This window comes from Rhineura floridana, chromosome 6 (genome assembly GCF_030035675.1).
Source record: "Rhineura floridana isolate rRhiFlo1 chromosome 6, rRhiFlo1.hap2, whole genome shotgun sequence".
NCBI classification, from domain to species: Eukaryota; Metazoa; Chordata; class Lepidosauria; order Squamata; family Rhineuridae; genus Rhineura; species Rhineura floridana.
Genome location: NC_084485.1, coordinates 54,614,130 through 54,639,163, shown reverse-complemented (window position 1 = coordinate 54,639,163; position 25,034 = coordinate 54,614,130). Strand labels below are relative to the sequence as shown.

At 41.0% G+C, this 25,034-nt stretch overlaps 1 protein-coding gene across 6 annotated transcripts in view; it reads right to left on the bottom strand.

Moving 5' to 3' along the window:
• Window positions 1-283: 283 nt before the first annotated feature.
• The window catches only part of TRIM33 (tripartite motif containing 33), an 82,872-nt gene continuing 58,121 nt past the window's right edge, over window positions 284-25,034 (bottom strand). For 4 of the 6 annotated variants that reach the window (XM_061631937.1, XM_061631938.1, XM_061631940.1 and 1 more), the window contains 9 exons: window positions 24,286-24,418; window positions 22,853-22,916; window positions 20,632-20,791; window positions 19,607-19,953; window positions 18,158-18,281; window positions 8,720-8,794; window positions 8,117-8,269; window positions 5,394-5,444; window positions 284-5,312 (listed from right to left, as the gene is read on the bottom strand). In XM_061631937.1, the coding sequence (XP_061487921.1) occupies window positions 5,100-5,312; window positions 5,394-5,444; window positions 8,117-8,269; window positions 8,720-8,794; window positions 18,158-18,281; window positions 19,607-19,953; window positions 20,632-20,791; window positions 22,853-22,916; window positions 24,286-24,418 (1,320 nt within the window). In that variant the 3' untranslated portion in view covers window positions 284-5,099. The remainder of the gene's footprint in view (window positions 5,313-5,393; window positions 5,445-8,116; window positions 8,270-8,719; window positions 8,795-18,157; window positions 18,282-19,606; window positions 19,954-20,631; window positions 20,792-22,852; window positions 22,917-24,285; window positions 24,419-25,034) is intronic. The other 2 variants (XM_061631939.1, XM_061631942.1) reach the window with 1 other exon arrangement.

Genomic DNA, 25,034 nt, shown 5'->3' with positions numbered 1-25,034 from the left:
GTTGGAGATACTCCCCTCAGTTGTTGTTTACTTTTCCATACCAGTAATTACTTTGCAAGTAGCGCACCAAAACAGGAGCCCATATTTTCAGGAAGGCTGATGAGTTTACAAAAGAATACTCCATTTGAAAGATGCTTCCTTTTCTAATTTAATAGAAATAACCAAAACAAAATTGTTTTCAAAGCAATTCTTTTTAAAACTGTTCTAGTACAACTGCTACACCACATTCCAGAGCATTTAACAAGAAATATTTACAGGTTGCTAAATGTATTAAATAATCATGTAAAGGAAAAAAATGCCTTTATTACACACCAGCCAAATAACACAGGAACTGAACAATTAGAAACGTTAACTTGTTAAAAAATTAAATATTATTCAGAGAATACAATACCACAGAAACAGCACTTTTTTTGAAGAATCAGTAAAGTTAACTATGTGCAAAAAGTACCAGTTTTAATTACCAGAAAGAATATTGGGAATTGAACCCTTTGACTTGTAGGTTTACATATAAAATTAAAACAGGCTTTCAATTGCACAAATCTTTATAGACCTGTTATATACATGTTTAATGGCATTTTGAACTGAAGAAATGCCCATATTTGTAGGCCTTTAACAAACATGCATCATCTCCCATTTTGAAATTTATGTTTACGCTAAGGGGAATGCTGAAACAAACAAGAGATCTATAAAATTGTTTGCATTTCTTTGTACAAAGTCACAAATAATGTTAAAAGGAAGCAGCAGCTCCCCAGTTTTAAAAGTACTCAAATAGAAAGGGGCAAACTGAATTTTGTTTACTGTAAATCAGTTACTAAATTAAGAACCAAAACTGCAATTTTTCAAAGCTATTTTGATTCAGACATATTTTAAAAGAAGAGAGGAACAAATAGGCAAAAATCCCCACAAAAAGCTATAATGGATAGTGTTACTGCACATGCAACTTTGGAAAGGAAAAGTGGTGGCCATATCTGATATCACAAGTCTTATGTATTAGTCTGAAATATGTCTATGTAAATTGTGGCATATAAAGTTTTTAAAAAAGTACCTCCGTTATTTACTCAAACACCTACTTTTTAAAAAAATATGTTAACTTTCCCCAATTTTTAAAATAAAATGCCACACTATCAACTGCACACTTTATTTCTTAAAAGCTAGACTTGGGTGATACACATACAAACTCTTCCATAAAACCACTACCCAAAGGAAAAGGATTCCTGCCATGCTAAACAGGCAACAGACAAAGCAGTTTTATTGCTTTTTCCTAGGAAAAGGAGGAAAAAGGAAAAAAGAAGCCTACATCCAGAACATTACATACTCAACTTCAACATACTGTTGCCATTACCTACACTTAAATAGGGCTGGCTAATAAAACTAAGTTATACAACAGAATGGCAAATTGGGGAGATCTGTTAAAAAATATTGGTTGGTTGCAGTGGCTTTCAGAAATGTTTATAAAACATTCCACTTATCTATCCAGTGCTCAGTATGCCGACAGTCAATGCCACATCAAATAGTATTTAATGGGAATCTTTTCACATTAAAAAGGCTATCTACATTTAACAGCATTTCTACTTTTAAAAGCTAGGGGGGGAACACCCTTTTTTGGATAGTAATTCAGCCTTAATAGTATATGGTAGGACACTTAATTCCAGGGCACAGTTAAGTAAGACCTGAACATACTTAGCTGGTTAAACTAACACTAATCACTAGTAATTACATGGCAGGGGCCCTGCTGAGGTAATTGAGAAGTCCACAGTCAGCACGCTGTATACTTGTCGTCCTTCCTGTTTCAAAGCAAACTGCCTTTTTCTTCTTTGGATTAACATAAACTTTTGGAACATATACAATCAACAGGGGATATTTGATTATTTTTTTACAACACTTAAAATCACAGCAAAAAGTCAAATTAAGTGACAAGATTATCTTGGGACCATAACATACTTAAGTTATATTGTAATTATGCAGCACAGGTAAATCCATATCACATGCAAGTTCCACTATCAACTTCAAATCTGATCTCTAATATAAAGAGGTGTTCTCAATCTAAGTATAGCTCAATTATTGCACAAACATCCATGAAATACACATGAAACATACAAGGTAGCAGAACAATTACTTTGGCTGAATAAATCTTGTCAACACTGGAAAAATGTATAAAATCTAAAAAGGGCCCATGAGCGTATCTGTCTAGTTCAGTGTTCTTCAGCCTTGGATCCCCAGATGATGTTGGGCTACAACTCTCATCAGCCCCAGCCAGCTTGGCCAATGGTCAGGGATGATAGAAATCGTAGTCCAACAACATTCGGAGACCCAAGGTTGAAGAACAGTGGTCTAAATTCCTACATCTTTCAGGAACAGAACCTGGCAATTTGTAGAATGTATGTAGAATTTTCTGATCTACTACATTCCAAATAGATAATCATATAGAAAAAGCAACCAAAAACCAACTTGTATGAAAAACTATTTATTCATTCTTTTGTAAATAATAATAAAATCCTTACAATTAAAGAATACTACAGTTCTCTCTATTTGCATTGAACTTTGCAAAGTTGCAAGGCTGCAAAAATGTCAAACCATGGCCAAATGCCACTTGCAAAACAAATCCTGTACATGGTTTAGTTACATTCCTCTAAAGAGCAGATCTTCTACTTCAGCATGGAAGCTTGTAATCAGTCTAACCCATAATATAAATTAATGTAATCAGATGATAAACTATGTTGACAAAGTTGCAGCTTTCAGGTAATATAGAAAGCTAGGCTGTACAATGTTCTTAAAAGTACAAAAAAAGATGCCAAGGATACTAGAAAACTCATAAAATTTAAAATTCATGGTGCATATTCCATTACAAATTTCAATACTACTCTTCCTTACTGACATGCTGTGAACTTTCTCAAAATGTCAGTTATAAGTGGACATACTAAAATTATGGGATCTTTAAAGTCAACACATTAATAAGTAGAACAAGCCATCAGTTCACGCACATCATCCCGTCAACTGAACACAGATGGTAACATTCAAATCAGGTTGTGCTGATTATGTCCACTTGAGAACTTCCTTGGTCCATGAGCCTATCCCCAGATTTTTTAAAATTAGTGGTGTGTATGTCAGGTGACCCCATGTATTGAAAAACCTTAACACGTCGTAGTTTCAACACTGCCTTCTGTGCATGGAAAAGATAGGCATGATACTGAGACTTGCCTCTACTGTTATTGTTGACTTTCCATCAGGAAAAGGAATGTTTGACCAGGTCATTTAAATAGGGCAATGATCACTATATTCAAATACAGACAATTTAGAATTATTTCATTTGCTAGTCAAAAACCTTTGGAAAACACCTTGTAAATCTTTAAATTCTGTTGGATGCTTGTACGTTGAATAATGTTAAAGATAATCCAAAACTATGAATCAAAGCCATAAAATACCTTTAACTACTTTTCTAAATCACAGGTTTGGTTGCATCCTGTCTGCACACAGAAAATGAATACACACATTTTTATTAAAACTCTCTGCATTATTGAGACAACACATTGTGCAATAGCAGCTATTCATCCCTACTGTATTACATTTCTTTATATTCTCTGTGAATCATTTGCCATGATGAATTAACTAAATGTCACAGCAAAATTTACATTTTGGTCACCTCTGTATCTTCTGCATTTTTGAAACTGGCATAAGAATAAAATGTGCTGTACAAGGGCTTGAAATCACGTTCCCTGGTGCTGTTCAATACAGATCAGATAGGGAATTTTACCTGTTTTAACATTGGATTACAATAACACATATATTTCTGCTCTCAATGTTGCTATTGAGGCAGGAGTGAAGAGCTTGCTTACATGCAGATTATCGCAACTGGGGATGGCCCATTTCATCATCTACCTGGAAGTCACTTGTCTAATACACTGGTCCATGCAAGTTTGCTGTTTTAAGAATGGACAAGTAACTCTGTCAACAAGCTCATTCTTCTTCTTAGACATTTCATTTAAGCTGCTTCTGAAGAAAAGCATCTGAGTAGCTCTAACAAATTAATAATGAACTCAGTTTTAGAAATAGACAACATATAAATCTGTTCTTGATTAGGAACATTAGTAAGAATACATAGTAGCTTAAAAACAGACCAGCAAATGTTGCTGTCTGAAAGAATTTACAGTACCACTATTTACAAATAAGACAGAATGAATACAGGAAATTTTGCACATTTGATAGTTGACAGAGCTACTGTTTGCTGATAGTGGTCTATCAGAAACTGTTATTAGGGAAGACTGGACAGTCATGAACTTCATAGTCTAAATCTGAATTTATTAAGAGCAATATAACCAGTATTGCAGCCAACATCCTGCCTTTTAAGGGAAGAAAAATAGGATCAATAAACTCCAAGAGGATACTCACTTAAATGTTCTGTGCATAGGACTTCCAAGTGACACCATGTACCCTACTGAAAAGCATTAATTGCAACCACACTTAATGAAGCACATATGAAGCACTCGCACTCCTGCATTCTCCAATTCAAAATGATTTAATGATCAAGTTACGATACTTCTATACAAGTCAGTTAAAGAAAGCAGAACCTAGCTATCTGACCCAACACAAAATATGATACTCTCAATACCACTTAGATGAGACGATGAATAAAAACAATCCAATTCACACCTAGGGTTGCATGAACAGGATCTTCAGGAAGGTTTCTTGCAGTTTAAACTGCAGCCCAGTACAAAAACAAAACATGACGGTCTTGGTCCAGTCTTTCAGAAATAGTTACTAAGTAGTGACAAGAGTTCACTGTTTGTACAAATGTCATCATATAAAACTTGTTTATCAACATTCATCCCACACCTCTATCTGAGAAGTGAGGGAGTATTCTCAGTAAAAATCCAAATGAAAATTCAAACACTTAAAAAAAAAACCAAACACAAAACCAAGAACAGAAGTTGAAAGTTTTCCCCCTTTTTGACAAGTATGTTTCTGTACAAATGCTTTTTGTATGCTAATACTGTCTGAACACTATCAGCTTCAAAAAGATGGCCACTGAAGGCATGATAATATTCCAGGAACACTTAAATATGTTTTTCTTTTTACAACAGTTTAGGTCCGTTTTAAACAGGTTACTTTATATGCACTGGTCTCTCATCTGATTTTAGGCGTTTTCTACGTGGCTGTATAAAATCTTCATCGGAGTCATCTGTTACTTCAGCATCATCCTCTTCTTGCTCAAATTCAGGTAAAGGTTGGAAGGTCCTGTCTGGGTAGATCTCTGTAAGTTTATCTTCAAAGTATAATGCAACTGCCTTCCCTGCCTGTGCTACTTCTGAATCAGCCTGCAAAGTAAAAAGACAATAACATTCACTCATTGATAATGCACATCCCTTCAGCAAGTGTGCATGGTCTGAAACGCTTACCTTCAAATTAATCTCTTGTGTTTCTGCATAAACTTGAACAACTTTCATCATCTAAAAAGGATACCAGAGTCAAAAAAAAGGAAATTATAATCCCTTCTAAAGTTATGAGACCGCACAGGGTTGGATGACTAAAGTCAACCATACCAATTTATTTCTAAAATTCAGTGAAGTAAAGGTGACTCTCTTCATGATGCTCTGTTACTGCATTTGTATTTGCAGATCCTAAACAAGTTATGTAATTGCAGAAACTGACACCAAGCACAAAAGCCCAATATTGTTAGACTTGAAGCAAAACTTGTTCAGAAAATTGAGCGGAGAGTTTTGACATGGGTGTTTGGCAGTCATTTCTTCCAGTAGGGCTCCTGTCAATTTCTCTTAAAGAAAGGAGATTTCCTATTTGACACACTGTTTTCCTGTTGGGTCTCTGCCCACTTTGATAGCCTCAGTGTAACCTCATACATAAAAAGTAGTTCTGATCATATGAGAACTGTATCTACTGCTACAATAAAAGAGGCATTGTTCATTGGTTTAGTTTCCTACCATAGCTGTAACTATCCATCCTAAAAGCAGAAGCATTTTCCTTTCACAGCAAATGCTTCAACTATTCCTGAACATCAATATGCTCTGAGAAACACAGCCCTTCCACTTCACTGTTCAGCTCAGTTAAGAAGGTCAAATCTCCAAGTCTATCATGTGCAGTGACTCATACCTTTTAGGCTTTTACACTTTTATTGTTCTTATATCATAAAATAGGAAAACAGCATTTCATATATTAATATATGTGAAGTCTCTGAGGAGGATAAACAGGTGGTATTTGAATGCATAATTGAAACAAGTGAAATTATAAACTGAACATCATCATCAAAATATGTCCCATTCCCTTCATGCCCAGAAACAGTGTAAGATCACCTACCAGAGAAGTTTCTAAATTTGTTTTCTGAAGGATTGGTTTTAAAGCTTGGACACTATGGGTGAGATCTTACATAGTGCGAGCAGGCATCTGCTCGTACAACGGGGCTTCTTCTTTTCCTCCCCCTCGCAGCCCCACAAATACACCCCAATATGCTCTGGAGATTGGGGGGCAAGAAAAAAACCCAGAAGTCTCATTGCACAAGTGAATTTCTGGGCAGACATCACTGGATGTCTTCCTATGCTCAAAAGGCCTCAAGTAAGGAAACCTCCCACATCCATATTAAGTATTCCCCTCTCCATTTCAATCCATCATTCTTTTAAATCATTTGTATGAATTAAGCTATTATGTCCCATTTAGAGTTCATAAATTATATTTTTGTAGGATGCATATGTAATAATTACATGCTTCGATCCTAGAGTACCTCAGGAAGGGCTTATACCTGTGCTCACCATCTATGAAATGCTATTTTCTTTGGAAGATCACATTCTTGACAGTCGCAATCATAGGTGTTTGGTTTAATTTTAAGGGATCTTTGTTTTCTGAATTGAGCAGTAAGATGAGCATTTAAACCTTGTAATCAAAAAGCTGGCTGACAGCTCAACAAATAATGAAGCCCAGCAGATTACTTTGTCGGACAAAGGGTTTTCCAAGCTATTTTGGGTTTTATCTTCTGAAAAGTTTTCTGAGAGAAGTTTGTATTAGCCCTGCTGGATCAGACAAAGGGTCCATCTAGTCCAGTATCCTGTTCTTAAACAATGGTCAGTCAGATGCCTTAGGGTGCCCATAAGCAGAGCATGAAGACAATAGCCCTCCTGAGTTGTATACCCTCAGGATCTGGTGCTCAAAAATATACTGCTTCTGATCATGGAGGCCCCATTCAGCTACCTTGGCTGATAGCCCTATCAATTGCTAACCTCCATGAACGTTCAAACCTTTCAAACATTTATTTAAGCTTGATTTACTTTGTACTACCATTTCTCAGAACTGTTAACAGTTCACTTACAAGATTTTATGTTTAAATCAAATACATAAGTGATAAATGGAGATATAATTTATTTAATTAAGAAGAAAAATTACTTCCAATTGTAATGGCTTATTTTGTTTTCCGCAGCTTTTAATGTTTTGCATATATCACTTAAGCCATTCCCACAAGGAACTACCATATTTTATTATTTAGGTCTTCTCAGATCACACAAAAATGTGTCAACACAGGGAGATTTACTCCACAGAAAACCCAATCAAGCATCAATCACAACTTGCTATATATTTAGACAATACACACAGATACTCATGCAGCCATACTTTGAGCTAATCCAGATACAATGTCATTAACATGAAATCTGAAAAAAGATTTTTGAACAGAAGACAAAGAATAATAGTAATTAGGTTTATAATTTCTAATGGTCAACAGACTGACATGTATACAAGTGGAGTGAGGGAGTGAGACTTGCCACGTCCAGAACCTCAACCATGACAAAGGCCTACATGCATACATTTATATGCAAACAAGCACCACTACTGTGACCTATCTACTATAAAAAAGGTTTTGACAGATCACGAGTAGGCATTTATATGCCTTGTACCCAATTCACAGTAAATGTTCTAGGCACAATTGGGGAAAAGTGGGTAAGCTCAGGACAGTTCTGTGACCCACCACATATATGTACAACTAACACACTGGTATAAATGGGCCCCAAGTCTACATCTATCCCACACACACAGCAGTTATGACAAAAGTCTGTGTGGAAAAGGTACAGAATGAGATTCTCATATTAGCCAAAATAATTCTGCAGGTTGGAAGTTAACATACTTCATTAAACCTTTCACAGTTCTTGAAGATCAGCCGAACATCTGCCACAAAATCTTCAGGCGTCTGGTAGTGCTGGGAATGTTTCTTCTGCAGTTTCTTCTTTACTGTAGATAAATCCATTGGTTTCTTTATTATTTTATAGTAATTTGGTATCTGTTGAGAAAATATAAAGTGGGGTCACAATAGTAAAATAAAGTTCATGTTCAATATGGTGACATTTCATCTTTGCAACCGTGAAATACCCCCTTTTTTTTTTTTTAAAGAGCCAGTTTGATTCTCTCTTTCTTTTGAGTTTCTTCGGTAAGAGAAAAGTTGTGGGTTTTAAAATTTATTTATTTATTTATTTATTTATTCGATTTATGTCTCACCCTTCCTCCCAGCAGGAGCCCAGGGCGGCAAATTAGTAGACATTATGAACTCTCCATTTCAGTTAACTATCTTCATCCAAAGAACTTTGTGAACATATAAACTATTCAAAAGTATAGCCAACAAAATAATATTCGCATTGGTTTTAGTCCAAGTATCAGTACAGCAATTGTGACTATCAAATGCTAGTATTTCACAGTTTATTACTTCCAAGGTAATATGCATCAAGTTACTCACCGAGGCTGGGACTGGCTCCTGGAATTCAATGCTCAGTTCATGGCAATACAGGTAAAGCAGGAGGCGCTCACATTTCTTGTAGAGAGAAAAAAACTAGTAAATTTTCTTTTTGCTTAATGTTTATTTATTTATTTACTATTAATTTATATCCCGCCCTTCCTCCCAGTAGGAGCCCAGGGTGGTAAATTCCAAAAGGCTGCATTTCAGTTTACCAGTTTCATACATATAGGGCAATTTTCAAGAAAATAAAATTCTCAAAGCTCAACAGACTGAAACAAGACTCCAACTATGCACTTTTCCCACTAGCTTAAATAAGACAACCTGGAAGAATTGTAGTCTACAGCTAAGATTCAAATAACCAGGCTACTAATTCCTTGTGCCCAAGGGGCTCCGGACTTGTGTTTCCTGAACAGCAGTCCTACATGCCAAAACCTTTGGAATTGAGAGGAGATTTGACAGCAGTTTAATACAGAATAAAGAATATGTTCAAAGAAAAAAAGCCCACTAGGCTAGAACAAGCTCTTGAGCTACAGACTAGCCAGAAACGTCATGGAAGCAGACAAGCCAAGCACCACAGGGACAAGCCACCCCCTTTTTGCCTCTCTGAATGTAGAAGCAGCCTTTCTAGCTAATAGCCTTGACAGACCAATCATCCACAAATTCTTTTTAAAAATTGCATTTGCTACTGGCCATCCTAACAGTCACTGCAACGTATTCCATGGCTCAACAATGTACTCCTAAAGCATTCTGCTCATTCTGAACCTACTCCGCATCCTTTTATCCATTTTAGTAAATATATTAGCTTTATCAAGGACCTAGGATGACTTCCAGTTCTGAATGAATACTTTCTCTATTTGTTCCTGTCCCACTATTCATAATTTAAGAAATCTTTATCATGCCACGAACTTCCTTTAAGTTAAACATTTCAACAGCTTAAGCCTTTCTTAAGAGAAATGCTTGAATTCCACTGATAGTTTTAGCTCTATTTTTTATGAGAAACTGGTATGCAAACTATACATTTAATTATGAGAAGGTGTCATAACCTTCTGCTGCTCCTCCCTCCTCAAAATGTACTTTGCAAATATCTTTTCAGGTAATTCTTTGTAGCAAACTAAAGCAGTTGTTCAAAGCCAATGACATCAAAAATGTTTTAGAAAAAAAACATTGCCAGAGCTAGCAATGGATAGCTACAGAGCGATTTCATTTATTTTAAAATTTCTGTGCCAGCTTTCCACCAAAACTGGTACTCGAGGCAGCTTACAAAAATCATTAAAACAGCAATTACCAAACTAAAATCAACTAAAATCAAACCATAGACATTCCAGCTGCTGCAAATTACCAAGGCCAGAACAAAGAGTAGCAGCATTCAGGCACTCCTACATCAGGCCTGGATACAGCTCCAGCTATAAGCTCTTCTCCCTCCAGCCACCAACTGCCATTACTCAGACGTACACAGAGAGAAACAACCCCTCCATTGTGCTTAGATCTAGCTCCATGACCTGCTGAATTCCTATTTATCATGCAGATTTTCAGGGCTTTGGAGAACAGAATGTCAAGACAGTCTAACCATACGCAAAAGGAAGCATTCAAAATTCCAAAATATTTTCATCATCAGAGGGCATGTTTCACAGACTAAAGCAAAGGACCATCTAAAGAGGGAGCTGCAACCAAAGTGGTAGAAGGTATAAGGGGTTGAAAAGAAGCTGGTGAATAATGACAGCAGTATCGAACACAGGTGAATGGGTAAAAAGGAAGATCGGGGGGGGGAGTCCTGAACTAGAAGCACTGCAAATCATTTGGAAGAGCACTGAAGCTAAATTATCCTGCCATGTATATGAAAATTATCATATTTTGTAAGCTGTTATGGGAGAGTTTTGCTTGAAATAAATAAAAAACATTTTGGAGACAAAAGCTGATTCTAGGAACCATGCCCTCCAAGTGATAATGTCACCTTTTCAATCCATTCTAATGATCTGGATGATTTGGACTCCTGATAATCTGGGTAATTTCAGCTTTCTTGTTTGCGATGGAAATACTCAAACAATGTTGACATCTATGGTGACAATTCAGAAAGCCTAATCATCTCTAACATATGCATGTATTAACTGTATTTTAAATCTATTGCTTGAAATTTAAAGAGCATTCACAAATTCACATGTACCATTGATTATAGCACACCACAGTAGAGCCCTAAAAATTAAAATCAACTGCCATTTAAGAACTGGCCTATCTCCAATAATAATTTCCTTTCTAGCCTCACTATTGTGACATGTATGGAGGCATACCACATTAAGCTGAAGTAGCTGCAAAGATGTTAAAGGGAAGGAGCTATACACGAGAAGAAAGGAATGTACCATTGGTCTCACCTGAAAGGTGATTTTCATAGGAGTGGGCCATCACTGCGGGTTATAGTTCCACCTATCGTGCGAAGGCAAGAATGTTTTTGAAGTCAAGACTAGGGGCGTCAGGCCCCTCCCACTCTCCAGTTCATTCGTGGCGAGTCTGAAAAGAAGTATCTAAAAATACAAGAACAAGGCCAACAGGCCCGCCAGGAAAATAACACAATAGTCACATGCATAATAACATGATTCTAACATAACAATATAACAGAACTAAAGTCTTGACTTCACTCTTACATTTAAATATAATAGCGCAACAATAATATGTAACCGATTAAAAAATATGTAACCCATTAGAAAATATCTAGTCATCCTCCAACTGGGAGGGCCATGATGGCCCACTCCTATGAAAATCACCTTTCAGGTGAGACAAATGGTACATTTTCCATAGGAGGTGGGCCATCACTGCGGGATGTACCAAAGCAGCCCATACAGGGAGGGACCACCCACGTGTTAATCCTCATTAAGAACCTGTTGCAACACTCGTCTGCCGAAAGATGCGTCAGCAGAGGCATAACGATCAATTTTATAATGCCTTATAAACGAGTGTGGGGTAGACCAGACTGCAGCCCTGCAAATATCGGCAACAGGAGCATTAGTGGCAAAAGCAGCCGAAGTGGCAGCTGACCTGGTAGAATGAGCCGTTATACTAGCTGGAACTGACAGCTTCAGGGACTCATATGCTAAAGTAATGCATGCCCTTAACCAACGGGATAAGGTAGAATTGGATACTTTATGCCCCATAGACCTTGGATGAAAGGATACAAACAGAGACTCCGTTCGTCGAATCTCTTGGGTCCTAGACAGGTAGGTCTTGAGAGCCCTCCGGACATCTAACGAATGCCAAGCCTTCTCGAGAGGATGGATAGGATTCGGGCAAAAGGAAGGCAAAACAATATCCTGGTTGCAATGAAAAACTGAATCGACCTTGGGACGGAAGGATCAGTCTTCAGCACAACAGAGTCCTTATGGAAGACGCAGAGGTGTCGAGCAGAAAACAATGCGCCCAACTCCGAAACGCGTCTGGCAGATGTGATTGCGATCAGAAACAAGACCTTGAAGGACAGCATACGTAGGGGCACAGTCCTGATGGGTTCAAACGGAGGGCGTTGCAAAGCCTGCAGAACTTTCGGCAAACTCCATGAGGGGAACCGATGGACAACAGCCAGAGAGCGTAGGGCGACTCCCCTCAAAAAATGTTTGATGAACGGATGTGAGGAAATATGATCTCCAGGAGAGGACACTAAGAGAATGGATGACAGAGTGGACGCATGTCGACGTAGAGTGTTGGGTCGAAGTCCCATCATAAAGCCGCTATGGAGAAATTGCAGCACCTGATGCACAGTGGCCTGGGATGGATCATGGTGGTGTGACTGACACCACTTGGAGAAAGCCACCCAGGTATGTTGATAAATACGAGTGGTAGATGGTCTTCTCGAGGCCAAAATAATATCAATCACAGCGTCAGACAGTCCAGCTGACCTCAAATGTCCCCGTTCAAACGCCACGCTGTTAGATTGAGCCAAGTAGGGTCCTGGTGCAGTACTGGACCCTGGGATAGGAGGTCTGGCCTGACTGGAAGTGTCCAAGGATCCACCATTGACATTGCCAGAAGATCTGAGAACCACGGTCGGCGTGGCCAAAATGGTGCTATCAGAACCAGCTGTACCCTCTCGGTTCGCGCCTTCCTCAAGGTTTTGGCTAGCAATGGTATGGGAGGAAAGGCGTACAAGAGACCGTCTGGCCAAGGTGTCGTCAGAGCATCCACTGCTTCCGCTGTTGAGTCCAGGTATCAGGCAAAGTACCTGGGAAGCTGGCAATTGCAACTGGAAGCAAACAGGTCGACTGAGAAGGCACTGAAGCGACACTGGAGACGATGGAAAATGTCTGGATGAAGTTTCCATTCTCCCGGAAAGACTTGTCTGCTGAGCCAGTCTGCTGTCACATTCCAAATCCCTCTGAGATGTTCTGTTTTCAGGGATTGTAGATGTTGTTCTGCCCAGACAAAGATGAGGGTGGCTAAGTCCTGCAGAGGACGAGACCTGGTGCCCCCCTGTCTGTTCAAATGTGATTTTACACACGTGTTGTCTGTTTGAATGAGCACATGGTCCAAAGGGAACAGAGACTGAAAATGACGTAGAGCTAAGTGGACAGCCTTTAGCTCCAGCCAGTTGATGCTTTGAGTTTGCTCTGCGGTGGACCAAACCCCTTGAACGTACTGGGAGTTGCAGTGGGCTCCCCAACCGATGAGGCTGGCATCTGTGGTTACAACGGTTCTGCGGGGTTCTCTGAACGACGTGCCCCTGGAGAGGTGTTGAACCTTGGTCCACCAGCGGAAGGAGAGGCGCAGTGCGGGGCTCAAACGAACTTTGCGATGGTTGGAGCTGGCAATGTCCTGTTGAAATGGCAACAGAGTCCATTGAAGGTGCCGAGTGTGGGCTCGAGCCCATGGCACAATGTGGATTGTAGAGATGAACATCCCGAGCGCTCTGGCGAGAAGCATGACGTCTGCGGATGTTTGTTGTATCAGGGACCTTGCAATGCTTATGATGGCAGTGATGCGATCTGGAGCCAAGAAGACCATTCCCTGCAGGGTGTCCAACATTGCCCCTAGATGTAGTAGGCGTTGGGTTGGTTGGAGATGGCTTTTGTCGAAGTTGACAAGCCAGCAGTGGGCCTGCAAAACATTGAGGGTGATCGTTAAATGATGATGAGCCAGCTCCTCAGATTTGGCCCGTATTAGCAGATCATCCAGATATGGGTAGAGATGAACCCCTTGGGTCCGGAGATAAGCCACTAGGATGAGTAGCACTTTGGTAAACACTCTTGCAGCAGAGGAGAGGCCGAATGGCATCGCTCTATATTGAAAGTGCTGGTGGCCAAAAGCAAACCGAAGAAACTTTCTGTGGGCTATGCAAATGGGCACATGGAGATACGCTTCCTTAAGGTCGATAGAAGCCAGGAAGTCTCCTTCATGCAGACTCTCCGTAATGGAGTGGAGTGATTCCATTTTGAACCTGCAATATGTTACAAAACGGTTGACAAACTTGAGGTCCAATACCATCCTCCATGATAAATCTCGTTTTGACACAGCAAATAGGAGGGAGTACACCCCTTCCGACCTCTCAGTTGTGGGGACTGGCTCTATTGCCGCTATGTCCAAGAGGTGTTGTATAGCTGTCTGCATGATGCTGTGCCTGGTCTGTGCCCTGGGACAAGGGGATAGATGGAATTTGTCTGGTGGGGTCGCCCAAAACTCTATTGCATAGCCAAAGGAGAAAATGTCCCTGATCCAGGCGATCTTAGTCAGATGCAGCCACTGGTCTCCAAACATAAGCAGTCTGCCACCCACAGGTAGTGCGCTAGTACTGTTTGCGTTGGCGAGACCCTCCCCTATATGAGGACGATGAGGTACCTCTGCGCCCTTGGTACTGACCTCTGCCGTGGAAACGACGGTTCCAGGTTCCCCTGAAAGTACTGGAGTCATAGGATCTGAAGTCACGGCCTCGTCCTCCTGGCCGCGGTCTTCGAAAGGGCTGGTTAGTGCGGAAAGGGGGAAATCGCCTGAAAGGCCTATGGTCGATGTTCTTGACAGTGGCCAAGACCGGTTTGTGAGCGTCTTTGGGATCGACCAGCACTGCCTTTAGAGCTTCCTCGCCGAAGAGCAAAGATCCGGAGTAAGGTGCCCTAGAGAGATTCACTCTGGACGTAGGATCAGCCTGCCAATGGCGAAGCCAGAGGGTCCGTCGAGCGACTATCTGAGCTGTCATGGCTCGTGCTCCCAGTTGAGTGGCATCCAGAGTGGCATCCGCTACAAACGCCGCTGTCTTGCGCAATTTTATGAGTGACCTTCTAAGAGAAGCAGGATCAGGGTTAGGGTCCTCTAGAAGATCATCCAGCCACATCATTGCTGCCCTGGAGAAGACGGACGCTGATGCGGAGGCCCGCATGGAGAAGGCAGTGGTCTCGTGATTTTTGCGTAGAGCGAAGTCCAATTTTCGCTCAGTAGCATCCTTGAGTTGAGATTCTCCTTCTGTAGGCAAAAGAGATCGCGAAACTAGGTTGGCGATTGGCTCGTCTATGCCAGGAACGGCCAGCTTGGTGGTAAAGTCAGGGGCTAGAGAGTAAAGTTTGTCAGCCAGGTTCTTGAAGCAGCGAGTTTGGAGTGGATGAGACCATTCATCGCCAGCCAGTTTAGCGATGGGATCCGGCACCAGGATGTAATGCTCAGTGGGTGCAGGGGATTTGAGGACCCTGGCTCCTTTAATAGTTGGAGCGGCAGCAGAGGAGGGCGCAGCTTGGAGACCAAGAATGTTAACTACCCTGCGAGCTAGAGGTTGATAATCTGATCCATTAAACAAGCGATACGATGTATCCTCCTCATGTTCTGAAGAGTCACTCCATTCATCTCCATCAGCATGTTCAGCGAAGGATGACTCCTCCCCATATGAAGTGTCATCACAACATCTGCCTCTAGCTACATCAAAGGGATTTGGGGAGCAGGAAGGATTTGTCTCATGGCCTACATATTGGTCCATGGTGTTTTGAGATATGGCAGAGACCTGTGGTGACTGCACAAAAAAGTGACTGTAAAAAAAGACAGCATGCCCTGAAGTTGTGAAAGAAACTCGTGAGACAGCTGTAGCCCCGTCGAAGCAGATGGCTGTGGCTGAGTAGGTGGCTCAGTGGGCTGTGACGTAGGACCAGCTCTGGGTGGTAATGTGGGAGGAGGCTGGTTACGTGTTGGCTGAGTAGGGAAGCCAGGAAAGCCCTCCTCATCTGAGGAAGCAGTGGGGGAATGAAAGATATCCGTCAACTGTTCCTGAGCTGCTGTGGTGGATGTCGAGACAGAAGCATAGCGTGGTTGCTTGGTTTTGCTGTGGCTGGAAAGGTGTTTAGTTTTAGCCAGTACTGTGGTATGCTTAGTCTTAGTTGCCTTGGATGGTTGTGGCTTGGCTGTCTGAGACATGTCTGGCTGTTCCGCCATCTTATAATCACTATGGGTGCAGTACACGGCCATGGAGGGGGCAGAATGTAGAGACCCGAACAGGCTCAGTACACGACCACGGAGGGGGTAGAATGCACTGGCAGATGGCTGAGTGCACGGCCACAGAGGGGGCAGAATGCACTATGGTATCAGCTTCAGTATAATGCAGGCTGGATTTCAGGGTTTCAGGCTTGGTACACTGCCACAGAGGGGGCAGAATGTACAGGATATACTTCAGGCTTGATGCACGGCCACAGAGGGGGCAGAATGCACTATGTTGTCAGTGTCAATAATGCAGACTAGTTTAGGCTTATGCAAGTTATCACAGTCTGAGTGCACGGCCACAGATGGGTTAGAGTGTACAGTTCAACTTGTGCGCAGTATGAGTAGTGTCAGCACACAGCCACAGCAAGGTATAGTTCAAAAGCAGTTTAGATCACAGCCACAGCCTGAAGAGGCACAGCCACAGATGGGTTAGAGTGTACAGTTCAACTTGTGCGCAGTATGAATAGTCTCAGCACACAGCCACAGCAAGGTATAGTTCAAAAGCAGTTTAGATCACAGCCACAGCCTGAAGAGGCAGCCACAGAAGCGCAGTGCATACGGTGTAGATCACTGTCACAGACTTGAAAAGCAGCAGCAATAGTCGAGTGGAAAAGAAGCCTTGTATATCTGCAGGATCCTAACTGTCCCACACATACAGTAGCTCTGGCAGCCTATTAGTTAGTACATGAGAGGAAAAGGGGACAAATAAAATGGCGCCCGAGGCAGGCGCGGGAAAATACAAATGAAAATGGCGGGCAATAAAGAAGGGGCAATGGCGGACTGAGGCACACAACTCGATCTGCAGCCGCGGGGCCGATTAGCGAGATCGCGGCACAGCAAATAGGCAGGGAGCAGCTAGGGAGAAATCACAGCTGCTAGACAGCAGTAGGTAGCAGCCGCAGTCGCCGTCTGCCCAGCTGTTGCGGCGTGGAACGCAAGGCAGAGAGCCTCAAGAAAAAAGCTGCGGCACAGAAAATAGGTAGGAAGCAGCTAGGGAGAAATCGCAGCCGCTAGAGGGCAGTAGGGAGCCGCCGCAGCCGCCGTCTGCCCAAGTGTCGCAGCGTGGAAAACAAGGCAGCGAGCCTCAAGAAAAAAAAACCAACGGACAAAGCCGCACGAAAGAGAGCCATAGTAGCTGGCTCTTGAGGGGATATGACACCAAAGCTGCCGCCGTGAGGATAGAAGCCTCGGTAAACCCCGGGAAGGAATTGACTCAAAACGGCCAGGAACGGTAGAGAGCGCTGGGAGCTGCAGCCGCAAGCTCCCGCTGGGAATGGAGAGAACCGCAGCCGCGGTCTCTCCGAGGGCCGTAGGACAGAAAACTGGGAAAATAAACGGCCCGGGTCAGGGAGAACCCCCCCCAAGGAAGTTCCCCAGGAATGGCAAACAACGTTAAAAACAAGACAGAGGGAAGGGAAAACGGTTGGTAAACACACAAATAACAATACCTCCACACCCTGTCAGACAAATACAAGAACAAAACACACAGAGACTTAGCTAAGCTACGCTATAGAATATCAATCTTGTTCGTACGAAGGCAAGAATGAACTGGAGAGTGGGAGGGGCCTGACGCCCCTAGTCTTGACTTCAAAAACATTCTTGCCTTCACATTATAGGTGGAACTATAACCCGCAGTGATGGCCCACCTCCTATGGAAAACCAGACTTGGCAGCAGAGAAAGTGTAGGAGGTGAGAGGGGCAGGAAGCGAAGGGAAATAGCTCTTGTTTTAAGAAGGAAACTTCTTTTTAAAAAATCACTCTTCAACAGAAGAAAAGATAGCAGATTTAAACTTGTTCATATATCAGTAACAAAGATGAATATAATTTAAAACTATGACTACAATAAATGTACGATGTACCCATTAAGCATTAATTATAGTTACATAGTGTGGTTACCCATGTAAAAACAGGTTTAAGCTAAGTCAGGAGAGTATAACAAAAGAAAAGCCAAGAGCATTTTGTTAAAAAGGGTTTCAGAACAAGATAATACATTTATCTGTAACCTACCCTTTGGTCCACAGGACTCAAACCTTGTGCCGTTTTCCCCTTCTTACTATGCTGCAAATTGTCACAGTCATATTCTACTTCAGGTTTGCTAAGATCACGGCAAAATGTACATATCCAGTCTCCACTAAAAATGAAAAGAATAATCCAGAAATTCAGGCAAATGTTTATACTGCTGCACCAAAACATCTGCAAGTAGAAAATTCAGTTTCTGTAACTGAAATAATTTAAATTATGCACATGTTCTACATATTTTAGTTTTTCTGACTACACATTTTCCAGGCAGAAATTAAATTCCTCCACCATCACCAAAACATCTTCAAGAAATAGGGAAGGAACACTGACAATACCTAGCATGCTCAGGGACTGAAGCCCATGGGAAAATGTCATGGAGCCCATATGGATATGTATAGAGCGAACAGGTTCCATTCCCTGTCTAATTACAGCCTGATTAAGGACTATTTATGCTAAATCATGACATTTTTGAGGGAGAGAAAATTTTCTTAAAACTGACATTATATTCTTTGTTTTACAAGAACTATTAAATCCTGGAAACATTGCCTTATTCCATATTGCAAGACACAAAGCTCATAATGGTATTCAACCTGTTTTCTCCCCTAGATTATTAATAATCCTCCAATATTCCTACAACGTACTCATGATATGCAGCCAAGTCTCTCACACACATACAAAGAAATAAGCATTATTATTATATTGTGAACCTGGCCATTAGCCTAGCATGACAGGAATTGAAAATCTATGGCAGCCAATCCACAGTACACATTTAAGTAAGAGCTTTTCTGACATATCTTGAAATTATGAGGACCAGGTCTGCCCGAAGTACATCAGAGAGAACAAGATACTTGGGCTTTTTTCTCTCTGCATTACTTAATTTGACATTAACACTTGGCTACTGGTCACAAGGGGAACAAGCTAGAACTGTTACATAAACGTTTATTGTAGTTATAGGTCAGGGCTGGGGAGCCTCAGGCCCAGGGGCCAAATGCAGAGCACCAGACTTTTCTCTGCAGCCCTCAGAACTCTCCCCAGACAACATCCCTTCTCATGCCACACCCCTCACTGGCTCTGCTTTATCACTTTGATTACTTTTGCCTGGCTGGATGTGGCCTTGAACTGTGAGAATGCCTCTTACTTGTCTAGATGGAGAGAAGTGTGTGTAGAAACCTTGGCGTTGTGCATGGCTTGAATGTAGCCTACTGTACAAGGGCAAGGGACAACATCTGTGGTCCACGCCTTTACTTGATTCTGGCCATACCACCATGGATATGTGGTCACTGGATGGCTATCCATGAGGGAATGCAGCCATCAGAGCTGAAAAAGATTTCCCATCCCTGCCACAGGCTGACAAAAGTTGGCTGATGCTGCTACCCTCTCATTATGAATAACTCTACCAAGCTCATGTTGTGTAAAACACTACTAATGTTTTCATACCTTGGGAAGCTGAGGAGAGTGGGTACATGACATGTGAGGTGGAAAACCTTCGGGCACTTTTCACAACATAACAGGTCTCCTCCATTTTGGCACACAGCACACCAGTCTTCATTAGGATCATCATCTTTGTTATTGCCTTCTCCTCCAGATCTAGCTGATCGGTGCATGAGGCTACGCACTGGAGACTTGCCATTTACAAGACTGTGTCCAGACTGCTTGCAGCTTTCACTCAAGTCTGCTGGTTCAGTTTTAACATGGTTTTCTATACTTCCCAGTGCTTCTAATTCACTTTCTAGATGCAAGTTTGTGGAAAGTGGTGGTGTCAAGCTGCTCTCAGGACTGCTAAGCTGAAATAAAGGCACAAGATAAAAATCTAAGCAAACCACCTTGGATGGGAAACTGCTGCCTCCTCCAACTTTCTCTTGCTCGGGTTTTTGCCTCAGCCCGTCTACCTAATTTCCTTTAATGGAGGCAAATGTGCATCTGTCCTCCCCAACATTTAGCTTCCATATCTCCTTGGCTCTTTTCTTCATACAACTCACTTTTATCAACATTCTATGGCTCTCCATTTCTGAAGTTAAGATGGATCGTAAACAAAGAATTTCAACAAATGGGGTGTGTGCATGCACAGACGTGCAGACAATTTTCTGACAAGTAGTACGTATTTCTGTGTACTATATTTGGCAAATAATTTAAGAGGTTGAAAATATTTTGCAATAGGAGAGCTGTTTTGAACTAAGGAAGGGGATGGGAAGCTAGCAGCATTGGCCCTGCCCAATTCCTACATGAGTAGCTACTGTATTTTTTGCTTCTTCTGTGTCAGGAAAAAAAATACTCATTTTGAAGGATTCTCTCTGACATGATAAATCTGCTTGAAACTAGCCCCATGTGATCATCTCTAAATAACTCTCTGGCTGAAAATGGGCACTGAAGTGGCTAGATATTTACTTTATTGCCTAAAAAACAACACATAAATGTCCTCAGTTCATGTGATAGAATGGTACAACATACAAACAGATTTTTACCATGCAAGCACTCCTTCTTCCATCCTCTGTTTTTTCCTGCTTCAATGGTCCTGAGTAACTGCATACCTCTTCTTCTGTACCTGGCTCCTGCTTAACTTTCACATGATCAGATTTGAAACTAATATTGTTCTTTTCAACTGTTCGGCCTGATGAGCCACAGCTGGAAAGGAAAGAGGTTAAGCACACATTTTAATTGTACTTCAAACTGCTAGAACTGAGAATTAAAAATTCCCTGTCGTTACTTGAAAACTATTGTGCCTATAAACAAAGGAAGCACTTGGCTATGAGACATCATAACAAAGTTGGTTGTTACAGCTGCAGAACGCATTCTAAATTTGAGATAGAAAGGGTTTTTAGCATTTTAACATACATAAAATCAGTATGTCCTAAATATCAAATTTGTCTTTATCATTACAGAGCCTGCTATGGGAAATCTTTTGAGAGAGATGAACAAGCTGTCCAAATTTCAGAACAAATAGTTATTGCAGTTTAAACATGCTGCAGAGGAACAAGGGTCTTGGTTTCCGACTTTTTTGTTGGTAAAAAGCATACCTTCAAGCATACCTTCTAACTATTATTCTAAAGGTTGAAATGATTTCAGAAGTCCAAATATACTACTGGAATGTCCCTTTCACCAGCTTTATGTGTTGTTTTTAAAGTTAGAGGAGTGCTTGACTACTAGAAGTTTGGTAAGGAAGAACTTCTCTTTAAAGAAGCAATGCTGCTTTTTCCTAATCAAGGCTTGCTCTTTTATATGTTCAATAATTACAGCTCTTTCAAATAATTACATTGTATAATTTCATATATTGTGCTTATTTACAAATTTAGGCTTCATGCAACTGCACTTTCCTTTCATGTTTCAGACCTCTGGATTAGGAGCAACAATGAAGTCAAGAATCGCCACAGGGACAATGGCCATCCTGCTGCACTTTGGCCCTTACTTTCCATATATTAACAGACTGGCACACATCAGCAGCAACAGGCAATACATGGTGATGATGGGATGATCAAGGGTGAAAGATGCAAGATGCCAAGGAACACCTGATGTAAGGCCCAGCTTTTCCCACTCTAGCGCATGCATCATCATGAGGTGACACACAAGTCAGCAAGAAAAGGATGAGGTGAGTTAAGGGCCTTTACAAATGAGATGTTAACCATAGTTGAGTATTATGTGCATGAACAGGCATGACCTGCAGGCTTGCATGCTCATGCCCTCCTTCTCTGGTGTGGCCATGAGAAGACTGGAAGTTTTCACTTTCTCTTTTAACCAACCAGAGTTCTTCACTGAATGAATTAAATCTTCAGAAGGGCAAGTCTGATGCTTTGATGAGGCCTGAATAATAACTTTGATGGTCTTACTTTTGGTTCAACATGCACAAGACTTGGCTTTGTATCATGAGGTTGATTGTCAAAATTATAGTTTACAAGCATATATTTTATTAAGCACTGACCCCAACCTGCTGTTTTCCCAACCTGTAGAACAGTGGTGGGAAACCTCTAATCTGCCAGCCTCTCCCTAGGCTTTACCTCCTCCTAGGCCACCTTTTTCTTCTGCTCAGTAAGCAGCATGGAGGGGGGTAGATACTATGGGGAGAGACTTAAACCTCCCCTCCCTGAGACCCCCCCTCATAAGCTGAAAACAGGGCAGAAGCATGGTTGAGTCCCATTGTCAAGTTTCTCACGGAACAAAATACACCAATCTTCTTCCACGAGCAGCTCATTGCATTTCCATGCTGCATATTGAAAAAGGGACTCTTCTTAGCGTGCAGCTCAGAAGCAGAGTATAGAGTGTACACACACTTATGTGTATATATAGAATGTGAAGGCTTTGGCCCCAGCCACTTGGCGAGTTGGCTCCCTGCGACTGGTGTGCAGACCTCAACTACTTCCCCCAAGGAAATGTGGCCCTTGGCAGTGGATGGGGAGGGAGAAGGTTCCCTAAAGAAAAAGAATTGGGGCTGGAAGATTAAAAGAAAGTATGTGACATAGAGTCTAAACTGTTAAGAGAGCAAAATATTAGAGACTGTAAATGTCTTTACTTCTGGTGCAGATGTCAAAATGGGAGCCTTAATTTATAATTTCCATGTCTTTGGGTGTATGGTTTTTAAAAGCCTCAGTTCTTCTCTTAAATTGGAGATTTAAAAAATCCTATAATATGCATTTACTTTTCTAGAAACGTCAACAAGAACTTAGTAGCTGGTTTTGAAGTCATTCAACTTACCTGCCTCTACTGCCTGTGCTGGAGGTACTAGGTGGCCTCACAGGGGTGTGAGAATTTGATAAACCTAAGGAAAGGTGAATTGTTTATATCAGCAGCATGAACTGTACAACTATACATCTAAAGCTATGCAAGTGTTACCCTATTAGTACAGAGAGCACCATGGTAATAAAATAATTCACAAATTCTACAGTCAGCAACCTTTCAAGTGAATACTTAGTCAATTTCACAATTTTCCCCCTTGAATGAAGTAGTTGCTCTAGTAGGTTCCAAGCCCTAAATTATTTCTAAACCAAATTCACTTTATTCTGATGCAGCTATCATAAAGGACATTTAATGACTGTACATTAATAATTATAGACTTAAAGAACCTACAATAATATATGCTGACAACAATTAAAATAATTAAAGACATCTTAAATGGCTGGAGAAGCACAGAGAAAATGGGGCTGAAAGCTGATTTACAAATTACCAGCAATATATTCTGAAGAGATATCCCACACTGGAAATACAAAGTATAATTCAGTGTGATTTTAGTACTATGATTTGACCAGGTGCATAGAAAAAGGGCTGTAAGCCCAGTTTCCTCCTCCCTGTATTTTGCACTTTCTTTCAACATTCCACAACAGTGGCATAAATAGGCAAGTTATGCTACACTGAATTTTCATACTAGCAGATGAATTTCAGGGATGGGACTTCAGATCCACTTTGGCACTGAGTATTACACAGCTGCAAGACTATATAAATAGCACAGAAGTGCTAGAGTGTGGAATAGGTATGAAAACAGACCTACCAGCTCCATATCAGCTATGGCAATTGCACCCATTTTATGAATTATTATTGTATTTTATGATATTGTGATTTTATTGTTTTTCAGAAATTGCCCTGGAAACATTGATTAGGGGAGTACATAAATCTTATTTATTTTAATGCCCCACAGGCATTAAGGACTATAGTCATGATATAATACTTGCTAGTATATACCTAAAAACCATTGGGCTTATGAGTCACAATAATGCTGATTTAACTCTATTTACATGTCACTTCCATGTCTAACTTTCTGGACAGGCATCTTGTTGCTGCACAAACCGGGCTACAATGCTGTACTCCATTTTATGGCCTTTTCATTGACAGGTTGTTACATGAAGGGGAAATTATCTATTCATGTATAAAAATCACTCCCTATTAAGTTGAGCTAGATCACAACTACGTAAATGGTACAGTCACTGGAAGAGAAAGAAATGCTCATCAGCATTATTGCAGAAGTTACTAGAAATAACTAGATGAAATTAAAAAGGGGATGTTAAGTCCTGAGAAAGTGTACTAGAAACATCCAGTATCTTAGAAATCTCAAGATATTTGGAGCATTTGTTACTAAAGTTGCTGGTTGTTTTAAGCAGAAATGTAAAGATGCCCACTGCCTCTTCCCAGCTTACCTGATGAGCCTGGAGATAGGGCTGAGGGCCCAGGGGAGGGATTCATGCTGCTTATAGGCTGAGGGGGTAGATGGCTGCCTGCGATATATCTACTTAGTAAATTATCTAAGTTACTGGAACCAGCATCTTCCAGCTGAAATAAAGGAGGACAGCCACATAGTGATTCTGCCAAGTCTACACGCAGGATGCTAGAAATGACAGCTTGAGAATCATCTGTATTTTCACTGAAGGATATTAAAGTACTAGCACTGAGTCATATAACGGGGAAACAAACAGCTGAATACTCAATTTTGCCATATTTGTATTTGATATATTCCTGCCTCATCAAGGAGTCTAGGATATGGCATGGCTATAAATGATTAGTAAACCTTAGGACAGAATATTGTAGCTCTTGCAAATTCTTAGGATTCAATGAGTTTTAAGCAAGCATAATTCATGATTTCAGTCGTAAATACTGGGTGTGTGTCACAAGGTCTACATTAGCACAAGTTCCACTCTGTTTATGGATTTCATTCCTTGAACATTATCCTTTACCCACTAACCTGCCCTGATCCATATTCTATAAAATTTAACTAACTTGTTCAAATACAAGGAAAGAAATGTAGACAGGGAGAAACCATACATTACCAATATTGCTAAGAAGGGCCCAGAGATTTGCCACTAGAAGAATTTTTAAAAATGCCAATTTTTAAAAGTTGATCATTTTAGGTTACTTAAGCTGGCTTTAAAAAAGGAAATGAGTCATTTTG